The 18,678-nt window shown below is 45.6% G+C and overlaps 1 protein-coding gene across 5 annotated transcripts in view; it reads right to left on the bottom strand.

The window, feature by feature from the left end:
- Positions 1-18,678, bottom strand: part of KREMEN1 (kringle containing transmembrane protein 1) — a 68,174-nt gene that overhangs the window by 27,368 nt on the left and 22,128 nt on the right. For all 5 annotated transcript variants that reach the window (XM_082641252.1, XM_082641253.1, XM_082641254.1 and 2 more), the window contains exon 3: positions 17,023-17,114. In XM_082641252.1, the coding sequence (XP_082497378.1) occupies positions 17,023-17,114 (92 nt within the window). The remainder of the gene's footprint in view (positions 1-17,022; positions 17,115-18,678) is intronic.

Here is an 18,678-nt window from a genome sequence, read left to right as displayed (position 1 = left end):
AGAAAAACCTGCAACTGAGAATAAGGAAACCTAAATATAGATACCAACTGTGGTAGACAGCTTTCAAAGACGGCCCTCCATGACCCCTGCCTCCTGGTGTTCGTGCCCTTGTGTGATCCCCTCCCCTTGAGTGTGGGCTGGAAGGGTGACTTGCTTTTGTCCGACAGAACGTGGCAAAGTTGATGGGATGCCACTTCTGTGATTGGGTTACAAGAGACTGTGACTTCGGTCTTGCTAGTAGACTCTCTCTATCACCCTCTCAGCTTATACACTTTGATAAAGCAACATATCATGCCCGAGATGTCATATGGCAAGGAACTGAGAATGGCCTTCAGCCAACAGCCAGCAAGGAACCGAGACTTTCAGTTTCTGCAAAGGCTGAATCCCACCAACAACTATGTATGCTTGAAGTAGATCCTTCCCCAGGGGAACCTTCAGAGGAGATCCCGGCCCTGGCAGACACATGAGAGACCTTGAAGCAGAGGACCCAGCTAAGCCATGCCCAGATTTCCTGACCCACAGAAAGTGTGAGATAATAAATGCGTGTTGGGGCTTTCCCGGTGGTGCAGTGGTTAAGAATCTGCCTGCCGATGCAGGGGACGCGGGTTCGTGCCCCGGTCCGGGAAGATCCCACATGCTGCGGAGCAGCTGGGCCCGTGAGCCATGGCCGCTTGAGTCTGCGCGTCCAGAGCCTGTGCTCCGCAACGGGAGAGGCCACAACAGTGAGAGGCCCGTGTACCGCAAAAAAAAAAAAAAAAAAAAAAGAACCTGCCTGCCAATGCAGGGGACATGGGTTCGAGCCCTGGTCTGGGAAGATCCCACATGCCACGGAGCAACTATGCCCATGCGCCACAGCTGCGGAGCCTGTGCTCTAGAGCCCGTGAGCCACAACTACTGAGCCCGCGTGCCACAACCACTGAAGCCCGCGCGCCTAGAGCCAGTGCTCCGCAACAAGAGAAGCCACCACAATGAGAAGCCCATGCGCCGCAACGAAGAGTAGGCCCCGTTCGCCGCAACTAGAGAAAGCCCACATGCAGCAAAGACCCAACGCAGCCAAATAAATAAATAAAAATAATTTTTTAAAGTCATTAAAAATTGTGTTGTTTTAATTCATTAAATTTTAGAGTATTTGTCATATAGCAATAGACAACTAACACACCTATATAACACATACTAAATATATGCTCATTGAATGAAGGAATGAATTTATTGTGAGCCATGGACAAATCAACCTCTCTGCCCCTTAGTTTTCCATCTGTGTTATTAATTTATGAATCACTTCACCATCAGATGAAGCTCTTTCCCTACTTTCTCTGTTTGGCTCCTCACAGTTTACATATCTACTGCTATAATAAGACATGAACGAGGCCTGGTCCTAGAAGCACTTCTAGAAGGTCAGTCAAGAGTTATACATTATCCAATTCCAAAGTGAGACATATAGATTCTTAGGAAGCACTTTTCCTTTATGTTTAAGACTGGAGAACAGCATGGTCCAGTTTAGTAAGCTTTATATCCAAACTAGTTTTTGTCATATAAAAATATACATATATATACATATATATGTAGATAGGTATACGTGTGCATAATATATATATGTACACATACACACTTTTTAATTTCTGTCACCATCTACATCTAACCAGCTCATTTTAAACTGGCAGGAAGTTAACCCAAAGAGTCACCCTTCCCCGCTAAGCCAAGTGGTTACCCTTCTCCTTTGCATCACACATGGTTCAAATATAACAAATGTGGCTCACCACACAAATGTTAAAATGCGTCTTTCGGAAACAAACCAAATCTCTATAGAAGCAAATGTAAACAGAAAAGCTCTAGGCAGTAGGAGCTCACAGTGTTCAGTGGGGGCCTAGCTTGGGAATGGCTGGATTTTAGAGTTTAAACAAACGCAGTGAGTTAAGTAAGCATCTCTAGTCGGAGGCATATCATATAAGCCAAGTTTGTTAAAGGGGCTTTACATATGGAAACCTGAGCCATGCGTTTAATGGTTTTTAATAAGAGCTATTTGATCGTGATCGTCTTGGTCATTTACTCTGATTTCTCTCTCATTTATTCCATTATGCTCACAAATAAGCATGATATTATGTATTCATTTATAGACAGCCCAAGGCACATAATCATAAATGTTAAGATTAGACATAAACAGGGTCGTAGTTTGCATTGATGCAGCTGGAACCTATAAGCTTTATTCACAATAATTCGGTGAGCAAATCCAGGCAGCTCATGTTCTAGTGGGGCAGTGAGGTCCCAAAACACACCGGGAGGTAGATCACTGGAAATCAGACCACACCATGCTGCTGCTGCTCTACCCTCTGAATACCTATGGCCTTAGGTATCATCCTTGACACCCAAGTCAATCGTTTGCCAGACACTGTCAATTCTACCTCCTAAAACATTGCAGACACCTGTCCACGTCTCTATCTAGCCTGCCATTTCCCCGGTTTAGGCCACCATTCTCCCACTCAGACTATTCCATCTGTCTCCTATTCCATTTCCCTGCTCCTAGGCTCACCTTATTCTAATCTAGTTAGTACACTGCAAGCAGAGTAATCTTTACAGTACATTCCAGGCAGAGGAAGGCCAAGGGCAAAGGCCTACGGCAAGAACAACCCTGGCCTTTGCAGGAACACAAAGAAGTGAGTATGACCAGTGAAAGAGAGGGAAAAGAGGCAGGAGCTGCAGAGGTATGCAAGAGCCCCGCCTAAAACCCTCAAAGCTCCCAGGCTGCCCTTCAGGATAAAGTCCAAACTCTCTCACATGGTACACAAGGCCCTGCCTGATCTGTGCTGTTCCCCTACCCCACCCCCATCAGCATGACCCCTCTCTCTATCCCTCGGCTCACATTCTATATGAAAGTCAAGATAAATCATAGTGCATCTGCAAGTTTCCCACCTGCACACTGCTCTATGGCCTCTGGACTTTCTTACAAAAGTCTGTTTCTTCTGCTTAGAATGCTCTTCCTTGCTTAAGATTGCAGCCTGAGCATCATTTCCCTTGGGAAGCCCCATGGGCCTCCCATCATCCTCCCATCCCACAAAACAGGTTATATGCCCCTACTGTGTAGTCCTACAGCAGCCTATGCCAAGCTTGATTCTAAACACTTGTTTAGGTGTCTCTCTCCCCAGTTAACCATGAACAACTTAAGGGTAGGACTGTACCTTCTGCCCACTTGTATTCCCAGGGCCTGGCATGGTGCTAGCCATACAGCAGGTGCTCTAAAACTGTGTGCTGAATGAACAAATGTGTCCCACATTGCCAGCTGAACTCATGGAGAGAGAGAGGTACCTCTTAGGCAGCAGGGAGTCGAGAGAGCAGAGCAGAGTGAAAGGCAGAGCTGATCTGCATCACAACGTCCACTTACAGCCAGTACCCACTGGTTTTGACTCCTCTCTGTCCTCTTTGACTATCTGGAAACACCATTCCAGATAACCAAGTTCTCCATTAAAGGTTAACTTTAAAATTAAAAATTCTATCTTTATCATTTTGGATGAAACTTTTCTAAAATGCATTAGCTATTTCTTTAAAAACTTAGTTTAGGGCTTCCCTGGTGGCGCAGTGGTTGAGAGTCCGCCTGCCGATGCAGGGGACACGGGTTCGTGCCCCGGTCCGGGAAGATCCCACATGCCGCAGAGCGGCTGGGCCCGTGAGCCATGGCCGCTGAGCCTGCGCGTCCGGAGCCTGTGCTCCGCGACGGGAGAGGCCACAACAGTGAGAGGCCCGCCTACCGCAAAAAAAAAACAAAAAAACAAAAAAACAAAAAAAAACACTTAGTTTAACTTACGTACTTTAAGTTTTTCTTGGTGGCTTGAAGTCACCAGATGTACGTCACCAAATGGTCCCAGACTGGTGTGCTTTTCTGTGTTCCTGTGTCTGACTTTAATAGTGAATCTGTCTCCGTGGTTACTGTTGGGGCAGCTGAACCCTCAGAACATTAGAACTGGAAGAAGTCTTAGCGTCTACTTGCTACTGCTCGTGCCTGTGGTCTTTGCTCATCCTCTTCTTAATTTTCTGGTTCTTAGGCTTAGAAGAAAACTATCGAGCTTATTAGAACTGTGTGGAAAATAATAGTTTCTGAAAGAGGGAAGGCCTTTACCACTTCCCACTTTCGGCCATCCATACTGTAGCTCAGGGGTTGTTTTTTGCTTGCTCACTTCCCAGTTCTTGGCAACGTTCTGAAGAGCACTGGTGCTACCATCACCTGTCCAGAAGCAACCAGCATTTTGCAGCATTCACAAACGTGGGCTTTCGAGTCAGAAGGACCCCAGGCTTAACTCTGGCCCCTCCACCATGGCCTTTCTAAGCTGAGGTTCGTCCACAGTGGAACAAGGAACAATATGGGCCTCAAAGGGTTCTTGTGAGAATTAAAATTAGATAATGTAAATAAAGTAAACACCACAAGGCCTGGCAATATAGTATGTGCTGAATAAACAGTGTTTGTTATCATTATGTACAACAAGGCTTTCATCATTTACCACACCAACAAGAATAACCTGCTCGGTTAACAGAAGAGTAAAATAGGACTTCCCTGGTGGCGCAGTGGTTAAGAACCTGCCTGCCAATGCAAGGGACACGAGTTCAAGCCCTGATCTGGGAAGATCCCACATGCCGTGGAGCAACTAAGCCCCAGTGCCACAACTACTGAGCCTGTACCCTGGAGCCCGCAAGCCACAACTACTGAGGTTGCATACCACAACTACGGAAGCCGATGCGCCTAGAGCCCATGCTTCGCAACAAGAGAAGCCACGACAATGAAAAGCCCACGCACCGCAACGAAGAGTAGCCCCTGCTCGCCGCAACTAGAGAAAGCCCACATGCAGCAACGAAGACCCAACACAGCCAAAAATAAATAAATTAATTTAAAAAAAGAAGAGTAAAATAGCATTGAATTAAAAGATAAAGTTAAAGGCAGCCACCTTGAAAAACTGGGTTTGATTCTAGATAATAAAATATTAACCTCTTACATCTGGCTAGGTACAGCGCACTGCCATGTGAGCCTTTCACATGAAACTCAGGTCCCTTTCAAGAAGGTGGGACAGGTAATGTGCTTCCTAGGTTACTGAGAAGCTGCAGTTCAGCAAGGTTAAGGGCCTTGCATAGGGACACACAAGATGGAACTAACTGGAGAGTAGAGGTCAGCTCTAGAGTGGCAGATTCTCACTCCACGGTGTTTTTCTTGGTGTCCCTGCCCCGCCTTTCCTCATGGGGACAGTCTGGGAGCTAAATGAAAGTGACTTCCTGAGAATAAAGACTGAATCTGCAAACACGCAGTCCCTCAGCACCCTGTGTCCCACAAGGCCGGCCTCTGAGGGCTGTCACTGCCTCTGACTCGCACTGGAAAGTGTGGCTCGAAGCCTCGCCAGAGAAGACACGTCATTGTCGTCTTCAAAAGCATGACTGGTCAACTGAGTGGATTTCCAGACTGTGTCCCACCCTTAGCTCTTCCCAGAAGCAGGGAGGAAAAGTCAATTTGAAAAAGGATATTTGTCCTCAGATTCCTTTTTACTTTCAAGACCACTTTAAAGTCCTGTTGCTTGGTCATGCATTTTTTTCTTACCAAAGAGGCTCCAACACATTCAATTTTTAAAAATCATCTTAAAATATAAATGGACCCCTTGTTTATCATACTTGATGCTTTAAAACGTGACAATTAATTACCAACCTCTTCAGATGTTCAGAGTTCCTGACAGAGATAAAAGTTTTAGAGGTGCTTGAGGGAAGATGGTTCTCTCTTCGGATTAATCCAGGAACTACTGTTCTTTTACTACCACAAGGAACTGTTTGGAAGCAACCAGGCAGGCTTCCTAAATAGCCATTACATTTGGATATAACTGTGGCCTCACTGTGAACGTGCTAAACACACCTCCATGGGGGCCTCCACAGCCAACAGCCCTTTTCTGAGAACCACTGTCTCAGAGGACCTGCTTGCTACCTGCTACCGTAACTGCTGCTAGGTGGGGACAGGCCAAAGAACCCCACCCATCCTCTGGCCACAGCTGACTCCCAATGGGGCCACCAGATCCTCTCTCCCAGGAAGGTGGAACTAGGATTCCAGTAAGTGAATTACAGGCACTGGACTTGTAGGGTTCAGTCAAGTAGGGATTAAGGCAACCAGCCACGTCTGGAGCACCTGAGTGGATGAGCAAGCTGATTCTATTGGTCCACAAAGAGGAAGAAGAATGGACACCATACTGAGAGAGAGGCAGAGACGGGAGGCCATGTGGTCCCAAAGAGAAAGGGCGAGAGTGGGTACTTCCTTCCCAGGTTCTTGGGATACAGGTATTGGCTTCTGCGATATACTCCCAGTGTCCTTCCAATAAATAAATCTCTTTTGCTCAAGTTAGCTTGAGTGAGTTCTATTCCTCGCAATCTAACAATTACTGACAAACACAGAAAACATGGCTTTTACTGTAAAAGCTCAATCTGAATAAAAATCTTCAGATGGTAATTTGCTTAAGAAGTCCTGACCCATTACTGTGTTTTCTATTCCAGTGCTCTGACCAAATCTGAGATATTTGTTTAAGAAACCAGAAGCAAAGTTCTACATTTTAGAAAACTCTTCCCTGGCTCTACAGAACTCCTCTTACTTTTTCCTACAAATAAAAATCTGGTTCTTCAGAAACCATGCAGTGACTGCTTATTTTATTTTTTTATACTACAAGATTTTTATTAAGCATTGTAAGCTGCATTCACTAGCCTTCAGATACACCACACCATAACCCATCTACAATCAGTCAAACCCAACAGCAGTTCATTCTTGCACAATCCATGAGTTAAGGCAAAACTCCCTTCAACTTACAGTAAGATCCTACTCAGGTCTTGCAGGCAGGGATTGGGGAATTGCATCTTATTTCTGATCACTAATGTGTGATGAAGAGCATCAGGAGAATTATATAAAAATGAATAAGAAGTGATCTGATTTCAAAGTACATTGTTTGGAAACATTGACAAAAACATCAAAATGATATAATTATACCTGCTTCTATTAAATTCTTGATGGGAAAGTTCTCAAGAACAAGCAATTTATTTCCTGCTACAGAAGGGGGGGTGGTGACTGCTTATTTTAAATGTCATTTAACCTTGTGTGGCAGAGACTATCTTCTGCCTCAGGGACTCCACATTGATGCCTCAGTAGCTGAATTCTCCCTTCCGTGGGAATAAGGGCTAAGTACACATGAGATGATACCACTGGTGTCCTATCAGAGGACCAGTCAATTCAAATACCTCCTTCAGAGCATCAATAGGTTAAGCGTGGATTATTCCACACTCTCAGCCCATGACTATGAGCACACTGTATCCCATCCTGTGCATCTATAACTTCCGTTCCAAACCTGACGGCCACCAGTTTGGTCCAAGTCCTATCATAATATGGCCCCTTTCTACCTCTATAACTTTTTTTTTAAGTTTTTCTTCTTTTTTTGGCCATGCTGTGCGGCATGCGGGATCTTAGTTCCCCCACCAGGGACTGAACCTGTGCGCCCTGCAGTGGAAGCATGCAGTCTTAACCACTGGACCACCAGGGAATCCCTCTACCTCTATAACTTTATTTCTAAACATCAATTCTCGTTTTCAGTCACTCTGATTCTTCAAAGCAGCCCTACTTATGTCTCCGAGTCTCGTTATCAACTCACCCAAATAAATAAGTAAACACCGCTTTTTCTTCCCCTTTGAAATTTTACCTTTAGGGGAAGGTAGTAAGAGTTCCTAAGGATCCTGACCCCCATATAACCCTGATGTATCACAGAGATAGTTCTCCTCTGGCAGGAGTTCCTTCTTTGAAACTTAATTTCTGGTGATATAATGCGGTAGACAGTCTCCAAAGGAGGGTCTAATCATTTCTCCCCTCCCGACTTATGTCATACATGTGTGTGACTCCCCACTTTAAACTTGGAATCAATTTCTTCTCCTCTTGAATCTGGACTGACCTTGTGACTTGCTTTGATTAACAGAATATGGTGGACTTCTTTTTTTTTTTTTTTTTTGCGGTACGCAGGACTCTCACCACTGTGGCCTCTCCTGTTGCAGAGCACAGGCTCCGGACGTGCAGGCTCAGCGGCCATGGCTCACGGGCCCAGCCGCTCTGCGGCATGTGGGATCTTCCCGGACCGGGGCACGAACCCGTGTCCCCTGCATCGGCAGGCGAACTCTCAACCACTGCGCCACCAGGGAAGCCCTGGTGGACTTCTGAGTTCACTTCTTTTTTTTTTGCGGTACGCAGGCCTCTCACTGTTGTGGCCTCTCCCTTCGTGGAGCACAGGCTCCGGATGCGCGGGCTCAGCGGCCATGGCTCACGGGCCCAGCTGCTCCGCGGCATGTGGGATCTTCCCAGACCGGGGCACGAACCCGTGTCCCCTGCATCGGCAGGTGGACTCTCAACCACTGCGCCACCAGGGAAGCCCTGAGTTCACTTCTTAAGGGGACTGGAAGCTTCTCTTGGAAGCCAGCCACCCTATAAGAGGTCTAAGTATGCTGTTGGAAAGAGAGGTTGCCCAGGTAGAGGCCTGAAGCTGTCCTGGATGCCCCAGCCCCAGGAGAGCCCCCAGGTGGATGCAGCCACCCGACTGAGCCCAGATAAGAGCAGCAGAAGCACGGCCGAGCTGAAACTCAGCCAACCCACAGAGTCAGGAGAAATGACAAGTTGCTGTTGTTTTAAGCCACTGGGGTTTGGGGTGGTTTCTGATGCAGTAACAGACAACTGAAACACCTTACTCGACAAAAGTTCAGTCCAAGTTCAAGAGGAATGATACAGCTGTGTCTCTGGGAAGAAGAGCTCAGTTTGACTTGAACTTTTTTTCTGGGACACCACAAATATCCCAGGCAAAGAACCACAGAGGCATCTTTTACTCTTCCTGCTGTTTCATCCCTTATATATTCCACTTGTCAAGTTCTGACTTCTTCCTAAACGCATCTTGGATTAACCCTTCCTGCACGATCTCACTGCTGCCACCACTGCCCAGGCCCTCATCCCCTGCGTTTAGAAATCTACACCCATTCTCTCCTCCCCAAACGTCCCTCCCCCGATCTATCCTCTAAGGGACACTGGGCTCATCTTCCTGAACGAGGGCTTTCAGCGTGTCAGCTGCCAACTAATCAGCCCTGGCTTTCAAGGTTCTGACCCGGTTCCTCTCTGTCCGCTCCTTTCCTCAGGCATCTTGGCTCCCACCAGCGTGCATGGCAATCCCGTGTCCTTCCTCCAAGTCTCTGTCCAGCTGTTCCCTGACCTGCTGTGCCCTGACCCGTCCAGCCCCACCAGCCTTACTCCATAATGATGTCTCCAGCTCCCCAACCCTCACGGAGCCCTCTCATCTTCAAAAACTCACAGCTCTCTACCTCATAATTCAATCTTATTTATATAATTGGTGGGCTGGTCTCCAATTTTCTCCTGTGTTTATAACTCAGATTCCTAATTACATCATAAGATTGAGGGTAGGGACTATTTCTTATGTTTATGTATACTCCTTACAGGCAAGTGCTGGTGTAAAGATTTTCAGTAAAATTGTCCTTATTGATCTGAATGATTTTCCCTTTTTAAGTTATTAGTAAGCTTTACACAACTTTGCTTTAGAACATTTTGGAAATGTGATATACATAACTGTCACTGAGGAAAATGTCCATTTGGTTCAGAAAGTCTGTATTTTTTTAGTGAAAAATTAAATAATATCCACTGCCAAAAACAATGAGTAATCGAGTATATGCCAGATCTGAAACCATAAAACTGCACTGTCAGAACGAATGCGGGGCCTCCTGTGCTCCCTGAGTGCAGTGTCACATCAGGCCCCAGGGGAACGGCCTCCAAGCAGCTGAGGCACAGCTCCGGGGCCCTGGGGCCAATCATATAAAGCAGGAACAGACAGAAATAAAATGCAGGTTAGGAATAACCTGTTTAGGAATTATATGACAGGAGCATGGTTTATGCCTTGGAGAAAGCACAGGCCACCACAATCCACGCTGTTACTTTCATGCCTTCCCTCTGCTAGGTCCTGGACTCAGAGACATGTGTATTTTACTCATCTAATCTTCAAAATAACCCTGAAAGGTAGAGATGTGGAAACCAAGGCTCAGAGGAGAGTCATTTGGCCGTGAGCTATTAAGCGAGTAATGATTACAACCTAAGCCGGTATGACTCTGGAGGCCACATTCTTTCCACTAGATTGTGTTGTCTCTCTTGTTGGGAGAAATATGACATCACATCAGCAAGAATATTTGGTGAGCACCTGTTACAGCCTCCACAGTGCTAGATGTTGTGGAAGATTGTTAAAATATATGGCTCGAGGAGGGAAAGCCCCAATAAGTTCCATCAGTACCCCTCTGTAAATAAACATACAGTCCAAGTAAAATGAGGGGGCCGGCTGAGCAAACACAGCTTTCAGAGAAACCCTCGAGTACCCCTCCACCTTAAGCCTCTCCTTCACAGAGATTCCAGAGCTGTGCCGATATTTGAAAGCTTAGTCCAGTTGGGAAAACAAAACTGCTCACCTCATGCAAGAATAAACAATCAAAAACAGGATTCTGACCATGCTAATTTGGGTAGTCCAAAAGGGTTCAATTAGACAAAAACATTAAATAATTGTAGTGGAAAGAGAGAAGAGGTAAAAAATGAGTCGGCATAATTCATAATATTAATGTTCATCTTTTCTTTGGCTACCAGCTAAAGTTTAAGGTTTCATTTTAGCTGTAAAGTGTTAGTGACGTGCTGAGATGTGTCTTTTTCAAGGTGAGGTTCAGCCAGTGCGATGGAAACACCGCGTGCTGGGAGAGACCCTGAGGCCTGGACAAGGCTGCTGATGCAGGGTTTCAAACAAAAGGTCCACTTCTGGGGAGCCCCTTCCCAGCTGAGAACAGCTGGGCCGGGAACACCCGCGGAGATGGGCCCAACAGTCTCCAGAGCTGGCTCTGCCTGCAACAAATGCTTCCTGGATACCATCGCAGCCTGCTTACTCCCGGGGCTTGGGATTTCCCAAACTCAAAGAAGAAAAGAAAATGACTTGGGGCTAACAGCTTGAACTGCAGACCCTCTGTCGCCACTGAGTTAATCCTTTGGTTTCTACAATGTCAAAAAGGCAATCCTAATAATTCAGCATACTATCAGAATTTCAAACTCTAATTCCCAAACAATCCACAAAGAAAAATTCTCAAGAATGACCTCAACAGTAGCCTGGATCCATCTCAAGGCTCCCGCTTTTAAGGAAATAAAGGAAATGGGGCTGTTCTCAAGTACTGGACAGAAAGGGCACTGGTCTTGCCATTAGGAGTCCTAGATTCAAATCCTATTTGGCTCAGAGGGTAATCCTCATCAAATCACTTAACCACTCCAGCTTCATTTTCTCATCTGACCAAGGGGAGCAGGCGGGAGAGGACATACCACCTGCTTCATAGAATTGTTGAAAAGGTTAATAAGATAACGTGAATATAAGTGCTGTACACGTACTAGGTACTCAATTATAACTGAAATAAAAGCTAAAATGTTTAAAAATCAGTGCTGACATTAAAGTGCAGAAAGTGCTGACAAAAACAAAACATTTTCTATAATTGAGAGACTGCTTTGACCACCACTGCCAAAGTGCCCTTGGCTTTTTACTCAAAGTCTGAACTTGAAAAACTCTTATTAGGGATCACAATCAGAAGGTTTTAAGTCCTGTTTTGGGGGTTGCACTTTTGTAAGGAACAACAAATCTGTTTTAACAAAGTCAGGGTATCATTTAAATAAAAGGAAATTGAGCCAGTGAGGTCACTGGCTGAGACTGACCGAAGTTCCCATATGGCAGAGGTGCTATTGCTGGCATCCTCTTAGGGCTGGTCTGGGAGAATATGATACAATCACTAGAGAACTCCTCACGGATTAGGAGGGAGAAACCTCACCCCATATCCCTAATACAGAGGCTGAAGAAGTTATAGAGAAATGTTTCCTTCTGACCCTCCACACTCCCCTCAGCCTCATCACTATCTTCTTGGGTCAAGTCTGTACCCAGAACATTATCTGGCACCATCTAATTCTTCTCAGACCTCATCTCCTGTCCTTCCTTCTTAAAACTGATACCTCAGCAACACTGATTTTGCTTGGGAACTCACGTGTGTGTGTGTGTGTGTGTGTGTGTGTGTACGCATGTAAACTGTTCCCTTTGCCCAACCCTAACATCTAGAACCTGGCTGCTTAAAGTGTGGTCCTGCAGTGCCAGCATCCCAGGGGTGTGTTAGAAATGCAGAGTTCCAGGTCTATCCCAGAACTACTGAATCAAAATCTGCACTTTAATAAGATCCTTAGTGATGGTATGTACCTTACAGTGGGAGAAGCCCTGAACTAAGACCTCACTTCTTCCAGAAGCCCTCTGACAAAGAGCAGCCCTGCCACCCACCGTGCCAGGGCAGATGTCCCCCTTCAGTGCTCCCATCCTTTTGCTCATCTCACTTATTACAGAGTATCTCACATTTGCTGATCTGTTTATATGTTGGCCTTCAGTCCTAAACTAGGGGCTCCCCACAGGCTTCAGACCATGCTACCCTGTGTCCTCTACTTTGTACAAGGTCTAGTATATGGTTAGAACTTAAATAATGTCATTTGTCACAGCTAATGACTTCTAAAGTCCTTGTGATTTTAAACTCTAATAACTAATTTTAAATAACTAACTCTAATAACTAATAGTTTTAATAACTTTAAATAACTAATAGTTTTAATAAGTTTAGTAACTAAAACTTTAATAACTAACCTTAATAAATAACTCAAATACCTGTGAGCTATATTTAAAAAGTACTACAATTTAGCTTAGTCATGTTACACATTTGAATCCAGATACTTTGAATGTATTTACACATTCACTTTAAAATTTTTTAAATGTTATAAAATTTTTTAATATTACAAAAATTATTTTTATAATTGAAACTTTCAAGTATACACAAAAGTAGGAAAGAATATGAGGCCCTTACCCAGCATCAACAAATAGCCACTTTTAAAAAACCATTCTTGGGCTTCCCTGGTGGCACAGTGGTTGAGAGTCCGCCTGCCGATGCAGGGGACACAGGTTCATGCCCCGGTCCAGGAAGATCCCACATGCCGCGGAGCGGCTGGGCCCGTGAGCCATGGCCGCTGAGCCTGCGCGTCCGGAGCCTGTGCTCCGCAATGGGAGAGGCCACAACAGTGAGAGGCCCGTGTACCGCCAAAAAAAAGAAAAAAAAAAAAAAAAAAAAAGGACTCTATATATGTAAATGACCATGCCATTATTGTACCTAATAAAATTAAGGGTGATTTCTTAATATAATCTAATACTCAGCCTGTATTCAAAGTTCCCTATTTCAAAGATGAATTTTTATAGTTGAGTTTGTAGAAATCAGGTGAATATTTAACAGCAAACGAAAAATAGCTCTCGGAGCCAACATGATAAATATCTCATGCCTGTGGCCTCAGGCCCTAATCAGGTATGTGAAAAAAATTATATTTGTCTTTAAGTGCCATTTGCATGTTCTGCTCCCCCTCAACTAGATTACTTACTTTAAAAAACTGTACACGGGGCCTCCCTGGTGGCGCAGTGGTTGAGAGTCCGCCTGCCGATGCAGGGGATACGGGTTCGTGCCCCGGTCTGGGAGGATCCCATATGCCGCGGAGCGGCTGGGCCCGTGAGCCATGGCTGCTGGGCCTGCGCATCCGGAGCCTGTGCTCCGCAACGGGAGAGGCCACAACAGTGAGAGGCCCGCATACCGCAAAAAGAAAAAAAAAAAAAAACTGTACAAAACTTTTATAAGAATCTATAGGTAAAAGAGAACAAAACAAAAGCCATGCTGAGTATTACACAGCATGTCCCTCAAAAGCAATAAAATAAAGAGGAATTGGACTGGTAAGGATGATTATTTAACAACAGACAGATGCAGAAGGGGTGGACATTAAGCCAAATGATTTCTCCCTCAGTAGCCAAACCAACAGGACTGAGAGATTTAGAAGGCGGGACACAGAGGAGTGGTAAACTTGATGCTGTTGGAATTTCCTTTTAAAAATCTGTATTTCTTCTCTCTGCAATAAGAACGAGGTTTCTGAGAAACATACTGGCAGAAGCAGTTTAAACAGCAAATCCAATTACCTCGGAGTTGTTCTCCTTTTTTTTTTTTTTTTTTTTTTCTTTTTGCGGTATGCGGGCCTCTCACTGCTGTGGCCTCCCCCGTTGCGGAGCACAGGCTCCGGACACGCAGGCCCAGCGGCCATGGCTCACGGGCCCAGCCGCTCCGCGGCATATGGGATCCTCCCAGACCGGGGCACGAACCCGTATCCCCTGCATCGGCAGGCGGACTCTCAACCACTGCGCCACCAGGGAGGCCCTGTTCTCCTTTTAACAGTAAGTTCTGGTCCGTGTTCCGTGGGTCAAGAGCACAGTTCAAATCTCTCTTTGCCCCCTTCTGAATCACGCTTGTCTCTGCCTCCCTGCTCCTTTTAGCTCTCTACGTAACAGAGATTCCGGTCTCCACACAATGGCCCACCATTCAACCACACTCAGCTTTGTCCCTAAACATTCACTCCCCCTGGCTCCTGCTGGGTCTGTTATATTCAGATATGAACTTTCCAGGAATCTGATCATGTCACAGGCCTTTTCCTGTATGACAAGTTCAGTGCTAATCATGAATAGCAGGCTTCACACACAGGGTTAGCATTATTCATGAAAATGATGACTCCACATCCAGAAATAGGGCAAAACTGGCCTAAAATAGGGAGGCTGGGTCTCAGTTGAGTCCACCAGGCAATTACCAAGGTCTCTTGCTGCAAACAGCACAGGAGTTTTTCTCAACTTTGTTAATCTGACACATTAGAAGCACAATGTCCTTCCAGACTCAAGGTCTGAGGCTCAGCTTCATGGGAAGCGCTGGTGCCCACAGGGCGAACAGAAGGGCTTTCCAAAGAACCAAAGCCAGACACTGCTCATTCCTCCCACACCCCCAAACCAGGGGCTCCCCAGTTCTCATTCGCAACTTCTGTATGTCTCCCTACCCTGACCATTTCAAGGCTGGCTTTAGAAGCTTTGAGAGGGTTACCAAAAAAAGGGCCTTAAGAAAAATGATATTTAATTTTTCTTTTTTGGGACAGTGAGGCACATCTGACAAATATTACAAATTAGAGGGGGATTAGGTGGTTCACACTGTTTTGCTATAATTCTCTCCTCTGGAACTTAGTCTCAGTGACCACACGAGTCTACTCCCATTGGCCCAAATTATATTTTATAAATGTGAGTTGAGGATTATCTTTCCAAATAAAAGCAACCATATTGAAATCCCCTCTTCGCCATTCCTGAGAGAATGACATAGGCTGGTACTAAAAGACTATCTTTGTGTAGAACAAATGGACCGAGGAAAATCTGCTTTCCTCTCCCCCTGCCCCTTCCTTTTTTACATAACTAGAGCCAAATGAGATGTTTTTCACTTTAAAAATTTGACTAAGCAGCCTGGGCAAAAGCCTAGTCTTCTGGTCTTTACTGTTTTCTCAATTTGGGGGACTGAATCAAGGTATATCAGGTTGGAAGGACAGCAAAGTGAGGGTCTGACTGCCAGACAGTGGTGACATGTGGAAGTTTAGTTCATGAAAGGTGAGCACTGGTCCCCTTGAGGCAGAATTCAGACTGCTGTGGTGGGCAGGAGGGAGAGGGTCGTGGGTCCCACATGGACCTCCATACCCTCTCCACACATACCCTCCTGCCCTGAGGAGTGGGAGGGGAGGCAGGGCAAGGGGTAGGTTTAAATCATAAGGAAAAAGAAAAAAAAAAAACAGGTAGAATTATTATGAATGAGCTGTCCTTTTCTTCAGCTCTAGGAACTGAAAAACCTTGTTCCTTTGGCATATTTAAGAAGATATTACGAACACTGCATTAGTAAACGCCTTACAGTACCATGTTTGATTTTGGTTCCTGTACTCTAAATCTTCCCACAACAGTTTCCACCTTGTTTTGAAGTATCTTTCTAAGATCCCCTGCCACATCACATATTCCCTGAGGGTCAGGGTATCTTTCTGCCTTTGTACCTTACAGATAATAAACACTGAATGCGGGAATGAATGAATGAACCAGTTAGAAAACAGGTCTTGTGCTAAAAGACAGAAGAAAGTGGGTTTTCCAGTAGTAGAGAGTGACAAGTTGTGAGTTATCATAAAATAACAATAGAACATATTTATGCTAATGTGAGGAAAGGGACTATCACATTGGCTTTGGAGGGTATCTAATTTACTGAACACCATTTTTCAGGAGACATATCACATCAAATCTAAACAGTAAGCAGTACCATAACTTAGTTTTACTGTCTATAAAGGGCTATTCATTCATTCTTTTTTTTTTTTTTTTTTTCTTTTTGCGGTACGTGGGCCTCTCACTGTTGTGGCCTCTCCCGCTGCGGAGCACAGGCTCCGGACGCGCAGGCCCAGAGGCCATGGCTCACGGGCCCAGCCGCTCCGCGGCATATGGGATCCTCCCAGACCGGGGCACGAACCCGTATCCCCTGCATCGGCAGGCGGACTCTCAACCACTGCGCCACCAGGGAGGCCCAATTCATTCATTCTTAAAAAAAAAAAAAAAAAAAAAATTTGTTTTTGGCGGCACCATGTGGCCTGAGAGATCTTAGTTCCCCGACTAGGGACTGAACCTGGGCCCCAGCAGTGAGAGTGCTGAGCCCTAACCACTGGACCGCCAGGGAATTCCCTCATTCTAAAAAATTAATTCCCCAAAGTGCAAGGTACTTTTTTTTTTTCTGGACTGCTACTGAGCTGGTGCCATCTCTATCCATGAAAGAATCAGCATGAGGAAATCAAGCAGAAGCAGAAATTGTGGTTGGGCTTATCCATCAAGGGAATGGGGTCCTGAGAGAACCTGAGAGTCCCGTTTCTGAAAAGCCTCCATAAGAGAAGTGAAAATCCTCAGCCCAGGTGGCTCCTCCTTTCACCTGCTTCAGGAAATCCACCTGCCTGCACTACCTGCCCCCAGTAGTGGCCTCCACTCTGCACGCCTAGCGCTCAGGGTCCCGACACCTGCCGTGGGTGCATTAGAGCCTTACTCTGGCAGGCGGGAATCTCACAGTACTTCCAGTAGACACCGTCCTCGTGCTCTGCCACGTAGCACCAGGGGCTCACATCGCCGTCTGGGTTTCTGTGGAGGGAAAAGGACACACCTGGTAACACTCTCATTGTTTTAAGTCAACTGGCTCATTGCTTTTCAGTTTTACCAAACGCCCCTCACCAAAAACAAAACAAAACAACAACAACAAAAAAACACTTCAGCTTCTGTGTTGTTTCTAATAATTCATATATATTTTAATGTCATCTGTTATGAAGAAGAAAAAAGTGGTAATACTACAAGAACAAAGCTATCCACTCCAACAGAAACTTCAGAGTTTGAGGGTGGGGGTAGGGAGTGAGCAAAGGTGAAATATATTTACACAAATTCACTGCAGTGTAACCGGGACAACTAACCACTGAAGAGATGATGCCAAACAGCACTGGCACCTTAACCATGAACACGGTGGTCCCATGGCTGGGAGAACACAGGTGCTCGCAAAACTACAGATAAAAATGCGAATGGAGGGCTTCCCTGGTGGCGCAGTGGTTGAGAATCTGCCTGCCGATGCAGGAGACGCGGGTTCGTGCCCTGGTCCGGGAAGATCCCACATGCCGCAGAGCGGCTGGGCCCGTGAGTCATGGCCGCTGAGCCTGCGCGTCCGGAGCCTGTGCTCCGCAACGGGAGAGGCCACAACAGTGAGAGGCCCGCGTACCGCAAAAAAAAAAAAAAAAAATGCGAATGGAGCAGGGACTTCCCTGGTGGCACAGTGGTTAAGAATCCACCTGCCGTGGAGAAAACGGAACCCTCCTGCAATGTTGGTGGGAATGTAAATTGATACAACCACTATGGAGAACAGTATGGAGGTTCCTTAAAAAACTAAAAATAGAATTACCATATGACCCAGCAATCCCACTACTGGGCATATACCCAGAGAAAACCATAATTCAGAAAGACACATGCACCCCAAGGTTCACTGCAGCACTATTTACAATAGCCAGGTCATGGAAACAACCTAAATGCCCACTGACAGATGAATAGATAAAGAAGATGTGGTACATATATACAATGGAATATTACTCAGCCATTAAAAGGAATGAAACTGGGTCATTTGTAGAGACGTGGATGGACCTAGAGACTGTCATACAGAGTGAAATTAATTCAGAAAGAGAAAAACAAATATCGTATATTAATGCATATATGTGGAATCTAGAAAAATGGTACAGATGAACTGGTTTGCAAGGCAGAAATTGAGACACAGATTTAGAGAACAAACGTATGGACACCAAGGGGGGAAAGTTGGGGGGGCCGTGGTGGTGGTGGGATGAATTGGGAGATTGGGGTTGATATATATACACTAATATGTATAAAATAGATAACTAATAAGAACCTGCTGTGTAAAATAAATAAATTAAATTAAATTAAATTAAATTAAAAAAAGAATTCACCTGCCAATGCAGGGGACACAGGTTTGAGCCCTCGTCTGGGAAGATTCCACGTGCCATGCAGCAAGTAAGCCTGTGCGCCACAACTACTGACCTTGTGCTCTAGACCCCGTGAGCCACAACTACTGAGTCACATGCCACAACTACTGAAGCCCGCGCACCTAGAACCCGTGCTCTGCAACAAGAGAAGCCACTGCAATGAGAAGCCCGCG

Source organism: Mesoplodon mirus, assembly GCF_964341445.2.
Source record: "Mesoplodon mirus genome assembly, chromosome: 13".
NCBI classification, from domain to species: domain Eukaryota; kingdom Metazoa; phylum Chordata; class Mammalia; order Artiodactyla; family Ziphiidae; genus Mesoplodon; species Mesoplodon mirus.
This window is presented reverse-complemented; position numbering and strand designations above follow the sequence as displayed.